General features: G+C 51.7%; 2 protein-coding genes across 3 annotated transcripts; one reads left to right on the top strand and one right to left on the bottom strand.

Moving 5' to 3' along the window:
• Positions 1–347: 347 nt before the first annotated feature.
• LOC130190752 (uncharacterized) lies at positions 348–1,274 on the bottom strand. 2 transcript variants are annotated; one of them, XM_056410329.1, is made up of 2 exons: positions 834–1,274; positions 348–647 (listed from the first exon to the last, which is right to left on the bottom strand). In XM_056410329.1, the coding sequence occupies exons 1-2, from the start codon at positions 1,272–1,274 to the stop codon at positions 348–350; spliced, it is 741 nt and encodes a 246-aa protein (XP_056266304.1). The 2 variants fall into 2 exon arrangements, with proteins under 2 accessions (XP_056266304.1, XP_056266305.1); XM_056410330.1 differs by having other exon boundaries at positions 348–644.
• A 1,538-nt stretch (positions 1,275–2,812) lies between these two features.
• On the top strand, positions 2,813–11,572 carry mfng (MFNG O-fucosylpeptide 3-beta-N-acetylglucosaminyltransferase). Its single transcript, XM_056410325.1, has 8 exons — positions 2,813–3,187; positions 5,246–5,291; positions 7,474–7,576; positions 9,086–9,239; positions 10,107–10,192; positions 10,497–10,659; positions 10,922–11,007; positions 11,406–11,572. Exons 1-8 carry the CDS (start codon positions 2,813–2,815, stop codon positions 11,455–11,457), a joined length of 1,065 nt encoding a protein of 354 aa, XP_056266300.1. The 3' UTR covers positions 11,458–11,572.
• Positions 11,573–14,376: the final 2,804 nt, after the last annotated feature.

Genomic DNA, 14,376 nt, shown 5'->3' with positions numbered 1-14,376 from the left:
CCATGATAAAAACCTTCTCTGTAAAAACCACATTAAAAGACTAAAACCAATGTTAAAAGAGCGAAGAAACTCAAAAGTCTCTTACACTCGTTAAAAACATGGTAAATAGTCTCCGGAGGTCACAGAAGGGGCACTGGCTCAGGACAGCGGGATTGATTACCGAAATGAAAGCGTTGGATGCGACAGCACCGTGTAAAATCCGCCACTGGAGGTCAGCGGTCCTTTTCTTCAGGGGAGGCTTGTATAGGACCCCCCACTGCGGGCCAGGGCCTCCATGCCCAAGTCTCTCTGACCACACAGTGGGCGGTCTGTTGCACAGTCTGGACCTGTTGATACTCTTCACGAGGTTAAAATACAAAGTCTTCTTGTCTGCTTTGTTCAGTGTGCAGTTTTCTGGGTGGCTCGTTCTTAGCAGGGGGCCGGTGAGTCCCCCTAGCCCCGGGCTGAGGGAGATGTCTGGGAAGGGGTCTGCAGGGTCCGGCTCTGCTCTCTGCTGACTGTAGTCGTTGAGGAGGCTCCTCCAACCCGGTCAGCCTCTGCCTCCACAGCTCCAGGAGCCTCCTCGCCACCCGGTCGGAATGCAGCCCCAGCAGGGAGCCCAGGGCCGGGGGGTCGCTCAGCGTCGGCCCCACTGCATCCACCAACTGCTGCAGAGAAAGGGTCTTTGCTTTAGCCCCGTCACCACCATCACCACCATTTTGTGAGTCTATTTTTCCTTTTTTTCCTTCACTCTTATCCCTTCCTACCCCACCCACAGCCTGCCTTCCACTGCCCTGGCTAGCCTCACCATCACCACCATCACCACCATCACTCACGCTCTCATTCATACCCACCACATGTGTGTCGGGTACAGCAGTAGTGACGCCGCTCGCCGCGCTCTCCGCTGGAATCGGAGCCGCCGCCGCGCCAGCGGTGCCTCCTCTCAGAGATGCCGCGGTCGCTTCTCCCCAAGCCGGCCCAGCGCGGCGCGACACGCCGGACGGACCCGCGCCGCCCGGACCAGCTGGCGCAGGGTCGCCTCGCTTCGAGCAGACCCTCGCGGTGTGCCCCTCCTGCCCGCACTGAAAGCACTTCATCGCCGATGAAGACGCGTAGACGTTATAGTTAACATCATCTACTCTGACGCTGAAGCGCAGGTTTAACTCCGCGCTCCGGTCGTTGAGTATCATATAAACCGATCTACGGTAACTCAGTATGTGCTTCATCAAGCTCTCCTTGAACCCCGATGAGATCACTCTGATCGGGGAGACCAGTTTCCCGTGCCGGGCAAACATTTCCGTTACGCACCGCGCCCGGTGAGGCACCGGCAGCGGGAAGACACCCAGAGAAAACCCCAATTAACCACCAAACAAATTAAACTACTGTGAAACCAACTAATACACCACATAAACTAAATACATACAACTATGAAAGAACAGAAAAGAAAGAGACACACACACACAACGCTCCGCAGCTCTCACACACACACCCTGTCGCTCTGACGCTCAGCGCGAACTGAGAGAGAGAGAGAGAGAGGGAGAGAGAGAGAGAGAGAGAGAGAGGGAGAGAGAGAGGCTGTAAGGCGAGAACGCTGAGAAAGTACAAACAAACAAAGGTGTCGATGAGGTCTGAGGTGAATTCATCGTGGATCTCTTTCTCTGTTCTGGTCTCCAGAGACGGGGACAACGGACTCGAGTCCGGGACCGGCTGAGCGGGACCGGCTGAGCGGGACCGGCTGAGCGGGACCGGCTGAGCGGGACCGGCTGAGCGGGACCGGCTGCTCTATGAGGAGCGGCCGGTCTCCAGGACCGTCTGACCGTCTGGGCTTTTTATTCTGAAGGTGACGTCACGTTTAAAATGACGTGTTGTGACCTCGTCTTCCTCAGGACTCTGGACCCCACGGAGCGGGTGCTTCAGGAGAAGAGAGACGATGAGCGGCTTCCGCTGGACAAAAGAAGACAAAAAGAAGAAATAGAAATAATAGAAAACAATATAAAACAATAAATAAAAATATAAAACAATAAATACAAATATATAAACACATAGAAAAAATAGAAAATATAGAAAATATAGAACAAATAGAAAAAATACAAAACGTTTGTCATTTAGAGATTCATGCACACATTGTTTTTCATGCATGAATCTCTAAATGACCAAAAATACACAAACACAACAACAACAACAATGAGGTCAAAACAAGGTCATAAGGCAGAAAGAGACAGAAACAAGAGACACAAATGACATCATGAAGACACAAAATGTCCTCCAAGAAAAACAATAAATTAATAAAACACATTTTGTGTATTATTAATGTATTGTTTTTATTGTATTTATTGTGATGACAAAAAAAGAAGAAAAATGACCAACAAGAGACAGAAATGACGCCAACATGACGACCAAGAGATGCGAGAGACAAACGAAGAGAAGCGAAAGCCTCTTAAAGGAGGGCCGCTTTCATTTGGTTTACTTCTGGTTTCAAATGCACGTCCTATGTCACAAATAAAGAGGCGAAATAAAAACCGGATGTAAGCTGCACACTCACACTTTCGTGTCTTATTTTGAAATCCGTGCCAGGAAGTCCCAGCGCGTGGTTCCGTGCAGCTTGACACCGGGACACCCGGCGGGCACAGACCAGTAACACGGAGAGAACCGGAGGAAAGAGGCGTGCGCAGCTTCAGAAGAGAAAGACTACAACAGTTATTATGATTCTTAAAAGATTCTAATAAAGTAAAAGCGGCTGCGGTGAGTAAAGAGAGGAAGAGGAGCAGAGGAGTCACAGAGGAGGAAGAGGAGAGATGGAGCAGCTGCAGAGGAAGAAGAACAGAACACCGATATGGAATATCAAGAAGAAGTAAAGTCCACCATGCAGAAGAGATCGATCGGTCGGAAGTTGACCGTCTTCATCTTCACCTTCATCATCATCCTCTACGTGGATTTCCAATTACGCACGAGCAGCGTCTCCAACGGGAGCGCGTCCATCCAGGAGGCTCCGACCAGGGGGGCCGCGCGCAGCCCGGCGGCGAGCCGCGGCGCGCGGCCCCGAGGCCAGCGGGTCCCCCGAGGGGCCCCCGGGGGGGCCGCGGCCCGCGTCACGCGGCCGGCCCTGAAGCTGGAGGACATCTACCTGGCCGTGAAGACCACCGGGAGGTTCCACGCGACGCGCCTCGCGCTCCTGCTGGAGACCTGGGTCTCCAGAACCAAGGCGCACGTGAGTGTGTGTGTGTGAGTGGCTGTGTGTGTGAGAGTGTGTGTGTCTGTGAGTGTGTGTGTCTGTGAGTGTGTGTGTGTGAGTGTGAGTGTGAGTGAGTGAGTGTATGTGTGAGTGAGTGTGTGTGAGTGTGTGTGTCTGTGAGTGTGTGTGTATGTGAGTGTGTGTGTGAGTGTGTGTCTGTGTGTGTGAGAGTGTGTGTGTCTGTGAGTGTGTGTGTCTGTGAGTGTGTGTGTGTGTGTGTGTCTGTGTGTGTGTGTCTGTGAGTGTGTGTGTATGTGTGTATGTGTGTGTCTGTGTGTGTGTATGTGTGTGTATGTGTGAGTGTGTGTATGTGTGTGTGTGTTCGTTATCCGTTACACAATCAAAACGATAAGTTGTGTTTCTGCATTCTGCGTCCTCCTCTCACTCTCGTTTCTCTGGGGAGGAAAGAGAAGCTGAACCTCTCTGTCGTCTCACTGTGGATCACATTGTGGCTTTTGTTCTTTGTTCTCTTCTTTAAACTCCTCCTCTCCTCCTTCTCCTCCTCCCCCTCCTCCTCCTCCTCCTCCTGCTCTCCTCCTCTCCTCCTCCTCCTCCTCCTCCTCCTCCTCCTCCTCCTCCCCCTCCTCCTCCTCCTCCTCCTCCTCCTCCTCCTCCTCCTCCTCCCCCTCCTCCTCCTCTCCTCCTCCTCCTCCTCCTCTCCTCCCCCTCCTCCCCCCTCCTCCTCCTCCTCCTCCTCCTCGCTAACCGTCTCTTCTCGTGACATGTTGCAGGAGAAGATTTTGTTGTTTGTCATTTTAAACCATTTGTGTGTATCTGATTGAGTGTTTCATGTTTTATGACCTTTGACCTTCAACAAGAACTCAATGTCAAATATGAACAAAGTTCAGAGTTACAACACAAACCTCTCAGATGTTGAAACGTGAAGCGGGAAGATAGGACAGATGAACACACACACACACACACACACACACGCACACAGGAAGCGGTGCAGCAGGGTGTCTGGAGGGGAAGTGGCGCCTCTGCTCACAACACTGAAGCGGAAGCTGCTCATAGAACAGGAAGTGGAGGAGCAGAACAGAACACACCTCGTCCTGCGGACTCAGCTCGGCCTCAATTATTGCAAATACACACAGAGACTCACAAACACATTCCAACGCACACATCAATAAATCACGATTTGTTTGTTTGTGTGTTTTTGAGACTCCCCGTCGGGGCTCGATTCTCAAATGCGTTCCTTTCAACACAGACCTATCTGTAGCCAATCAGATGTCGCCCTCAAGAAGTCCCCCTGCACAATGTCAGTGTGTTAGCAGGTGCTGGTCCCCACAGTGTAAGTGTGTGAGATCTGCTGGTCCCCACAATGAGAGTGTGTCAGGACCAGATCAACCCCAAACACATCAGGATGAACCCGGCCCTCTGTCGCCCTCCAGTGGGCGGCTGCAGAATCTCATCGTTCCCTTTACATTTGGAACTCACTACATACAAATACAACATTTGAATCATATTTATTGCTGCAGTAAGTTTACACAATCCACCCCACATGTTCTCACTAGATCATAATTCATTGTTTGTGAATTTATTTTGTGTATTTGTCTTTGCACACTCACTCTCTCTCTTGAGAGACTAATAAAGACATTTGATCTTAACTTTAAATATCAATACAGGCGTCTACACTCATTCACCACCAGAGGGCAGTGTTGTACTATCTAACTATATCTACCTATTTATCTGTTGGCCTGTCTGTGTGTGTGTGTGTGTGTGTGTGTCTCTCTCTGGAGCACTAAGGTCCTTGTGAGTGTTTTTGGAGACTTATTTAACTCGTATATCTGCCAAAGACCAAATTAAATCGTCCAGATAGTTCTCCCCGGACCACTCTGGGTCATGAACGAGTGTGTGTGTGTGTGTGTGTGTGTGTGTAGCTTCTTATGGCTCCCAGTGGGCCGCCGTGTTTTGGTCTCATTGAATGTGCCCCATTGAATCCACATTGATGGCGCTGAGTCCTTAATGAAGGAGCGTGGAGGTCGTTCTCCAGCAGGAGGATTTAAATCTCCTCTCTGGTTTGATTGTGTGCAGACGTTCATATTCACGGACGCCGAGGACGTCGAGCTGCAGTCCAACGGTGAGCAGCACCTCAAGAGGATGGACCGCACAACGTGGGAGGAACCTCAGAACCTCAGAACCTCTAAATCTCTGGTCCTCTGGTCTTCTGGTCCTCTGGTCCTCTGGTCCTCTGGTCCTCTGGTCCTCTGGTCCTCTAGTCCTCTGGTCCTCTGGTCCTCTAGTCCTCTGGTCCTCTGGTCCTCTGGTCCTCTAGTCCTCTAGTCCTCTGGTCCTCTGGTCCTCTGAACCACTGGTCCTCTGGTCCTCTGGTCCTCTGAACCTCTGGTCCTCTGGTCCTCTGGTCCTCTGAACCTCTGGTCCTCTGGTCCTCTGAACCTCTGGTCCTCTGGTCCTCTAGTCCTCTGGTCCTCTGGCCCTCTAGTCCTCTGGTCCTCTGGTCCTCTGGTCCTCTGAACCTCTGGTCCTCTGGTCCTCTGGTCCTCTGAACCTCTGGTCCTCTGGTCCTCTGCACCTCTGGTCCTCTGGTCCTCTGGTCCTCTGGTCCTCTGAACCTCTGGTCCTCTGGTCCTCTGGTCCTCTGAACCTCTGGTCCTCTGGTCCTCTGGTCCTCTGGTCCTCTGGTCCTCTGAACCTCTGGTCCTCTGGTCCTCTGGTCCTCTGAACCTCTGGTCCTCTGGTCCTCTGGTCCTCTGGTCCTCTGAACCTCTGGTCCTCTGGTCCTCTGGTCCTCTGAACCTCTGGTCCTCTGGTCCTCTGGTCCTCTGGTCCTCTGGTCCTCTGGTCCTCTGGTCCTCTGGTCCTCTGGTCCTCTGGTCCTCTGGTCCTCTGGTCCTCTGGTCCTCTGGTCCTCTAGTCCTCTGGTCCTCTGGTCCTCTGGTCCTCTGGTCCTCTGAACCTCTGGTCCTCTGGTCCTCTGGTCCTCTGGTCCTCTGGTCCTCTGGTCCTCTGGTCCTCTGGTCCTCTGGTCCTCTGGTCCTCTAGTCCTCTGGTCCTCTGGTCCTCTGGTCCTCTGGTCCTCTGGTCCTCTGGTCCTCTGAACCTCTGGTCCTCTGGTCCTCTGGTCCTCTGAACCTCTGGTCCTCTGGTCCTCTGGTCCTCTAGTCCTCTGGTCCTTTGGTCCTCTGGTCCTCTGAACCTCTGGTCCTCTGGTCCTCTGGTCCTCTGGTCCTCTGGTCCTCTGGTCCTCTGGTCCTCTGGTCCTCTGGTCCTCTGGTCCTCTGGTCCTCTGGTCCTCTGGTCCTCTGGTCCTCTGGTCCTCTGGTCCTCTGGTCCTCTGGTCCTCTGGTCCTCTGGTCCTCCGTCCTCTGGTCCTCTGGTCCTCTGGTCCTCTGGTCCTCTGGTCCTCTGGTCCTCTGGTCCTCTGGTCCTCTGGTCCTCTGGTCCTCTGGTCCTCTGGTCCTCTGAACCTCTGGTCCTCTGGTCCTCTGGTCCTCGTGTCCTCTGGTCCTCTGGTCCTCTGGTCCTCTGGTCCTCTGGTCCTCTGGTCCTCTGGTCCTCTGGTCCTCTGGTCCTCTGGTCCTCTGGTCCTCTGGTCCTCTGGTCCTCTGGTCCTCTGGTCCTCTGGTCCTCTGGTCCTCTGGTCCTCTGAACCTCTGGTCCTCTGGTCCTCTGGTCCTCTGGTCCTCTGGTCCTCTGGTCCTCTGGTCCTCTGGTCCTCTGAACCTCTGGTCCTCTGGTCCTCTGAACCTCTGGTCCTCTGGTCCTCTGGTCCTCTGAACCTCTGGTCCTCTGGTCCTCTGGTCCTCTGGTCCTCTGGTCCTCTGGTCCTCTAGTCCTCTGGTCCTCTGGTCCTCTAGTCCTCTGGTCCTCTGGTCCTCTGAACCTCTGGTCCTCTGGTCCTCTGGTCCTCTGGTCCTCTGAACCTCTGAACCTCTGGTCCTCTGGTCCTCTGGTCCTCTGAACCTCTGGTCCTCTAGTCCTCTGGTCCTCTGGTCCTCTGGTCCTCTGGTCCTCTAGTCCTCTGGTCCTCTGGTCCTCTAGTCCTCTGGTCCTCTGGTCCTCTGAACCTCTGGTCCTCTGGTCCTCTGGTCCTCTGGTCCTCTGGTCCTCTGGTCCTCTGAACCTCTGAACCTCTGGTCCTCTGGTCCTCTGGTCCTCTAGTCCTCTGGTCCTCTATTCCTCTAGTCCTCTGGTCCTCTGGTCCTCTAGTCCTCTGGTCCTCTGGTCCTCTGAACCTCTGGTCCTCTGGTCCTCTGGTCCTCTGGTCCTCTGGTCCTCTGATGCCGGTCCTGTGTGTCCAGGGTACAACGTGGTGGTGACGAGGTGCCAGGCGGACCACAGCCAGCAGGCTCTGTCCTGCAAGATGTCCGCCGAGTACGACGGCTTCATGGCCTCGGACAAGAGGTGAGGCCCCTCGGGGCCCGCAGACCACTCACCGCCATGACGTCCACGGGGGATCAGAGGCTATTAGCTTTGAAAGATTCATCTGCGTTGTTGTTGTTGTTGTGTCAACACGCAGCATGCCTGGTATTTCCCAGATGTCACCTGTCAATCAAACCGTGCAGGAAAAGTTTTCTGTGTTGACGTAACGACTGAATGTAGTTCAGCAGTTAGCAAGTTAGCATTAATGTAGCAGAGGTGTTCCACGGTGGAGGAGACCAAAGTCAGAGCGAGAAGGAGAAGATTAGACTGAGATGCACCAGAGAGACAGAGAACATCTCCTCCTCATTAGGACATACAATTATATATATGGATATATATATATATATATATAAACAATTACATTGTTATTGTTGGAACTGAAGTGATGGAGTTAGCTGTTAGCGAGCTAACGTGAGCTCAATGTCGCTTTAACTGAGTTAGCTAAAGCACAAGTTGAAACCACTGACTGTGTGTATATGAATGTGTGTGTATGTGTGTGTGTGTATGTGTGTGTGTATGAATGTGTGTGTATGACTGTGTGTATGAATGTGTGTATATATGTGTGTATGAATGTGTGTGTATGAATGTGTGTGTATATGTGTGTGTATGACTGTGTGTGTATATGTGTGTATGAATGTGTGTGTATATGTGTGTGTATATTTGTGTGTATGACTGTGTGTATATGTGTGTGTATGACTCTGTGTGTGTATATGTGTGTATGAATGTGTGTGTATATGTGTGTATGAATAGATAGATAGATAGATATATACTTTATTAATCCCCAAGGGGAAATTTGTCGAGTCAGTAGCAGCAACACACAAGAATAAAAATAAAAATAAAAAATGTGTGTGTATATGTGTGTGTATATGTGTGTGTATGACTGTGTGTGTATATGTGTGTATGAATGTGTGTGTATATGTGTGTATGAATGTGTGTGTATATGTGTGTATGAATGTGTGTGTATATGTGTGTGTATATGTGTGTATATGTGTGTATGAATGTGTGTGTATATGTGTGTGTATATGTGTGTGTATGACTGTGTGTGTATATGTGTGTATGAATGTGTGTGTATATGTGTGTGTATATGTGTGTGTATGACTGTGTATATGTGTGTGTATGACTCTGTGATGTATATGTGTGTATGAATGTGTGTGTATATGTGTGTGTATGACTCTGTGTGTGTATATGTGTGTGTATGACTGTGTGTATATGTGTGTGTATGACTGTGTGTGTATATGTGTGTGTGTGTGAGAACCATCGTGGTGCAAACATAAAGGTATTTACTCTCAAAAATCGAGTCTTTAAAAGGATTTGAGGAACATGTTCCTGTGATCGACAGGAACTCAACAACATGGAAGATCCTTAATATATAAAAACACTCGGTTTAGATGTTGCTGCACAAACATTGATGGTTAAATAGAAAACGCACCGCGTCGTCTTCGGCCTGACGAGGAGAACTCAGAACTCGACTCAGGTGTTCTTCCTCCTCAGGTGGTTCTGTCACCTGGACGACGACAACTACCTGAACCCGGCGGCGCTGCTCGGCCTGCTGGCGGCGTTCCCCCCGGACGGACACGTCTACGTGGGCAAGCCCAGCCTGGACAGGCCCCTCGCCGCCATGGAGCGGCTGGAGGGCAACGCCACGGTACGCCGGGGGCGGGGCTTCACGTCATCACGGGATGTAGAGCCGGGGGCGGGGCTTCACGTCATCACGGGATGTAGAGCCGGGGGCGGGGCTTCAGGTCATCACGGGATGTGTCGATTGTGTCGAAATAGGAAGGGGAATAAATACCAGGAACCTTAAGGGAGGAAGTGAATGACCTTCCACGCGAGGAGGAAGTGAATGACCTTCCACGCGAGGAGGAAGTGAATGACCTTCCACACGAGGAGGAAGTGAATGACCTTCCACGCGAGGAGGAAGTGAATGACCTTCCACGTGAGGAGGAAGTGAATGACCTTCCACACGAGGAGGAAGTGAATGACCTTCCACGCGAGGAGGAAGTGAATGACCTTCCACACGAGGAGGAAGTGAATGACCTTCCACACGAGGAGGAAGTGAACACATCAAGGCAGGAAGTGAGAAGATAAATAGGAGAGAGGAAAGGAAACGAGGGAGGAAAAGAAGGAAAACTTTAACCTTTTTTTAGAATGAAAAGAGTCTGCTCATATTTGATTGGCCAACATGGCCGCTGTGGTTGCTATAGGCAACACAATGTTTTAATTTAACTCTTTAAACCCCCAAAAACCGGCGGGCGGATTAAAAAACGTGTTTTCTTTGAACAATGGCTGTCAGGACTTCCTCTCTCCGACTGTCCCTGAACACATCGCGAGGGGCCGGACAAAAAGCAGCGAAGAAGAAGCTGAACATTTGTGACATTTCATACGTGGACATCGAGAAAAGATCGATTTACAATCTCTGTGCAATAAAAGATCAAAAGACCTTAAAAAAAAAAAAAATTCAGTTTTTGTTGTTATTCTTTGTTAATTTCTCTCCCGTGTTTCTGTCTCTCAGAGGGAGGTCCGGTTCTGGTTCGCCACCGGGGGCGCCGGCTTCTGTCTGAGCCGGCGGCTGGCGGAGAAGATGGCGCCGTGGGCCAGGTGCTCTTCACCTGTCACTTCTTGTTGCCGTTAACACGCCATTGAATCATGAGTCACCGTGTCACTAAACCTACAGTACCGTCCTCCACCAGCAGGGGAGCCGGCGAGGCGCATTGATTCACCAGTTATTTTAATTAGAGCGACGAGGGTCCCTGAACCCAGCTGCGGACTTCATTTGTGTGTGTGTGTCTGTGTGTGTGTCTGTGTGTGTGTGTGTGTGTGTGTCTGTGTGTGTCTGTGTGTGTGTGTGAGTGTGTGTGTGTGTGTCTGTGTGTGTGTGTGTGTCTGTGTGTGTGTGTGTCAGCGGCCCTCGGTTCGAGCAGACCTCGGCGACCATCCGTCTCCCTGACGACTGCACCGTGGGCTTCATCGTGGAGCGGCTCGGCGTCTCCATGGTGACCTGTCCTCTGTTCCACTCACACCTGGAGAACCTGCTGCTGCTCAGCCAGCGGAGCATCACACAGCAGGTACACACACACACTCACACACAGACACACACACACACACACACAGACACACACACACACACACACACACACACACACACACACACAGACACACACACACACACACACACACACACACACACACAGACACACACACACACACACACACACACACACACACACACACACACACACAGACACACACACACAGACACACACACACACACACACACACACACACACACACACACACTCACATGTGTGTGTGTGTGTGTTTTCTCAGGTGACGCTGAGTTATGGGATGTTTGAGAACAAGATGAACAGCATCGAGGTGAAAGGAAGCTTTTCTAAAGAGGAGGACCCCTCCAGGTGAGTTCTCTCTCCCGACCACCAGGGGGAGACTCCTCTGGTTGTATAGAAGTCTATACTTCATGTGTTGACGCTGCATTCTCTCTCCCGACCACCAGGGGGAGACTCCTCTGGTTGTATATAAGTCTATGCTTCATGTGTTAAAGTTGCATTCTCTCTCCTGACCACCAGGGGGCGACCCCTCTGGTTGTATAGAAGTCTATGCTTCATGTGTTAAAGCTGCATTCTCTCTCCTGGCCACCAGGGGGCGACCCCTCTGGTTGTATAGAAGTCTATACTTCATGTGTTGACGCTGCATTCTCTCTCCTGACCACCAGGGGACATTTTAAATAAGCTATAACCTGTTTATTATATTATATATATGAACTGTTAATATTAATTCCTTCTCCCCTCTGCAGGTTCAGGACCGTCCACTGCCTGCTGCACCCTTTCACCAGCTGGTGTCCTTGAACTCACCAGCTGGTGTCCATGAACGCATCGCGGGACGAGAAATAAGTTGTACATATTTTGTAAAGTTTAAACACATTTATATGAACGTTGACTCGATTAAATTTTAATATTTTTATTTTTGTCTGTTTCACTTTTCTTTAAAGCAGTTAACTGTTAGCAGTCGCCATGTTGAGAGCCATACGGAGTCAATGGGAGAATGTCGTAAAGCGAGTCTTCACCTCCAGGTGGAAGATCACCGAGTTGGCTGAGCTTCCATCCACTCGTTGGGTTTGGGCCTTTGTGTGTGTGTGAGTGTGTGTGAGTGTGTGTGAGAGTGTGTGTTTATGAAGGGCACGATGGGCTTGTCGACCCTCCCTCCCTTCCTCCCTCCCTCCCTCCCTTCTCTCCTCCCCACCCATCTGCCTCCCTGTCTCTCAGTCTTAGCCCTTAATCGCGGATGAAAGTAAAATGTTTGTTTATTTATGATCTTGAATTTGAGGAGGAGGAAGAGGAAGAGGAGGAGGAGGAAGAGGAGGAGGTCAAGCCACAACTCACAACGCGACGTCTCAAAGCGTTCATGAGCCACGGGTTTGAAGCAAAGCGACACCTTGAAGAAGGTCGGAGACAGAGGGGGGGGGGGGGGGGGTCCCATGCACAGATGGCGTTGAGGGTGCTGGGTGTACACCCCCCCCCCCCTCGATGAAAACACCTCACAGCACGAAGCTCCAGCTGTTGGAGGCACAGTACCGCCAGCGGCCACCAGGGAGGGAGGGAGGGAGGGAGAGAGAGAGAGAGAGAGAGAGAGAGAGAGAGGGAGAGAGAGAGAGGGAGGGAGAGAGAGAGGAGAGGGAGAGAGAGAGAGAGAGAGAGAGAGAGAGAGAGGAGAGAGAGAGAGAGAGAGAGAGAGAGAGAGAGAGAGAGAGAGAGAGAGAGAGAGAGAGAGAGAGAGAGGGAGAGAGAGAGAGAGAGAGGGAGAGAGAGAGAGAGAGTGTCTGTCTGCTCGTCTCGCCTCGCTGCTGTTACCATGACAACGGGCCGAACCCAGGAGCGGAGCGCTTTAGATTCTCCTCGTCTTCCTCTCTCTCTCTCTTCTTCAATCTCTCCCCTTGACCCACTCTCCTCTCTCACCCCCTGCTCAGCTGCCTCCAACTCTCTCTCTCTCTTTACGCCCTTCCGTCTTCTTCTTCTTCTTCTTCTTCTTCTTCTTCTTCTTCTTCTTCTTCTTCTTCTTCTTCTTCTTCTTCTTCTTCATGTTCACCTCATCCTGCATTTAAGCTCCAATAGGATCGAACATGCAATCAGATGTGTGGCGCCCCCTAGAGGGCAAAGCAGCATGTTCACATGTATATATTTATATAAACTCATATCTCCAGCGCAGGACTCCTCCTCCTCCTCCTCCTCCTCCTCAGTGTAAACTCAACCACGCGTGAAGCTTCAGCACCGGGGGGGGGTCCTTCAGGAGACCTCCAGGAGATCTCTAGGAAACCTCCAGAAGACCTCCAGGAGACCTCCAGAAGACCTCCAGGAGTCCTTCAGAAGACCTCCAGGAGACCTCCAGAAGACCTCCAGGAGATCTCTAGGAAACCTCCAGAAGACCTCCAGGAGTCCTTCAGAAGACCTCCAGGTGACCTCCAGAAGACCTCCAGGAGTCCTTCAGGAGACCTCCAGGAGATCTCTAGGAAACCTCCAGAAGACCTCCAGGAGACCTCCAGGAGACCTCCAGAAGACCTCCAGGAGTCCTTCAGAAGACCTCCAGGTGACCTCCAGAAGACCTCCAGGAGTCCTTCAGGAGACCTCCAGGAGATCTCTAGGAGACCTCCAGAAGACCTCCAGGAGTCCTTCAGAAGACCTACAGGAGACCTCCAGAAGACCTCCAGGAGACCTCCAGGAGTCCTTCAGGAGACCTCCAGGAGATCTCTAGGAGACCTCCAGGAGACCTCCAGAAGACCTCCAGGAGTCCTTCAGAAGACCTCCAGGAGACCTCCAGAAGACCTCCAGGAGTCCTTCAGGGGACCTCCAGAAGACCTCCAGGAGTCCTTCAGAAGACCTCCAGGAGACCTCCAGAAGACCTCCAGGAGTCCTTCAGGAGACCTCCAGAAGACCTCCAGGAGTCCTTCAGAAGACCTCCAGGAGACCTCCAGAAGACCTCCAGGAGACCTTCAGAAGACCTCCAGGAGACCTCCAGGAGTCCTTCAGGAGACCTCCAGGAGACCTCCAGAAGACCTCCGAGTCCTTCAGGAGACCTCCAGGAGACCTCCAGAAGACCTCCGAGTCCTTCAGGAGACCTCCAGGAGACCTCTAGGAGACCTCCAGGAGACCTCAAGGAGACCTTCAGGAGACCTTCAGGAGATCTCTAGGAGACCTCCAGGAGACCTTCAGGAGACCTCCAGGAGTCCTTCAGGAGACCTTCAGGAGACCTCCAGGAGTCCTTCAGGAGACCTTCAGGAGATCTCTAGGAGACCTCCAGGAGTCCTTCAGGAGACCTTCAGGAGACCTCCAGGAGACCTCGTTCCTACTCGTCTTCAGTGTGTGGTCGTGACGTCTCTGAGCTTCACAGTCACCAGAGAACCTCGTCCGCTCCGTTATTCGACGGTCTCTTATCTCAAAAGCGTAACGTGGTTGTGTAATAATGGGTCGTTCCATTCAGGCTGCACGGGGGTGCTGGATGTTTCATTTATTTGACGTAGAATTGCTTTCTCCCAATTAATGATGACATGAAGCCCAGTCAGTGAGAGTCACAGCTCCCATCACCTGCCCGTCTGTCTCCTCCTGGAGGGACGAGGAGACAACAAGACCAACTCGGCGCTTTTTGGGGTGTTTCAGATCTTTTTGTCTGATGTGGAAAACGTTGACATCCTGGTTGTCTTCCAGAGGTGAGCCAGAGAATACATGTTGTTCTCATGCTGTTATCAGAGGACATTAGCAGATCATTACCTCACC

This window comes from Pseudoliparis swirei, chromosome 24, assembly GCF_029220125.1.
Source record: "Pseudoliparis swirei isolate HS2019 ecotype Mariana Trench chromosome 24, NWPU_hadal_v1, whole genome shotgun sequence".
Lineage (NCBI taxonomy): Eukaryota > Metazoa > Chordata > Actinopteri > Perciformes > Liparidae > Pseudoliparis > Pseudoliparis swirei.
Note: the sequence above shows the minus strand (reverse complement) of the source record. Positions and strands in the feature narration are given on the sequence as shown.

Bases quoted from the DNA above. Each gene is read 5' to 3' on its own strand.
- LOC130190752 (XM_056410329.1), bottom strand. From the start codon at position 1,274: ATGTTTGCCCGGCACGGGAAACTGGTCTCCCCGATCAGAGTGATCTCA. The intron at 648-833 runs GTGGGTATGAAT...CTTTCTCTGCAG, and splicing joins CTGTACCCGACACACATGTG to CAGTTGGTGGATGCAGTGGG.
- mfng (XM_056410325.1), top strand. From the start codon at position 2,813: ATGGAATATCAAGAAGAAGTAAAGTCCACCATGCAGAAGAGATCGATC. The intron at 5,292-7,473 runs GTGAGCAGCACC...CTGTGTGTCCAG, and splicing joins CGTCGAGCTGCAGTCCAACG to GGTACAACGTGGTGGTGACG. The intron at 9,240-10,106 runs GTACGCCGGGGG...TCTGTCTCTCAG, and splicing joins GGCTGGAGGGCAACGCCACG to AGGGAGGTCCGGTTCTGGTT.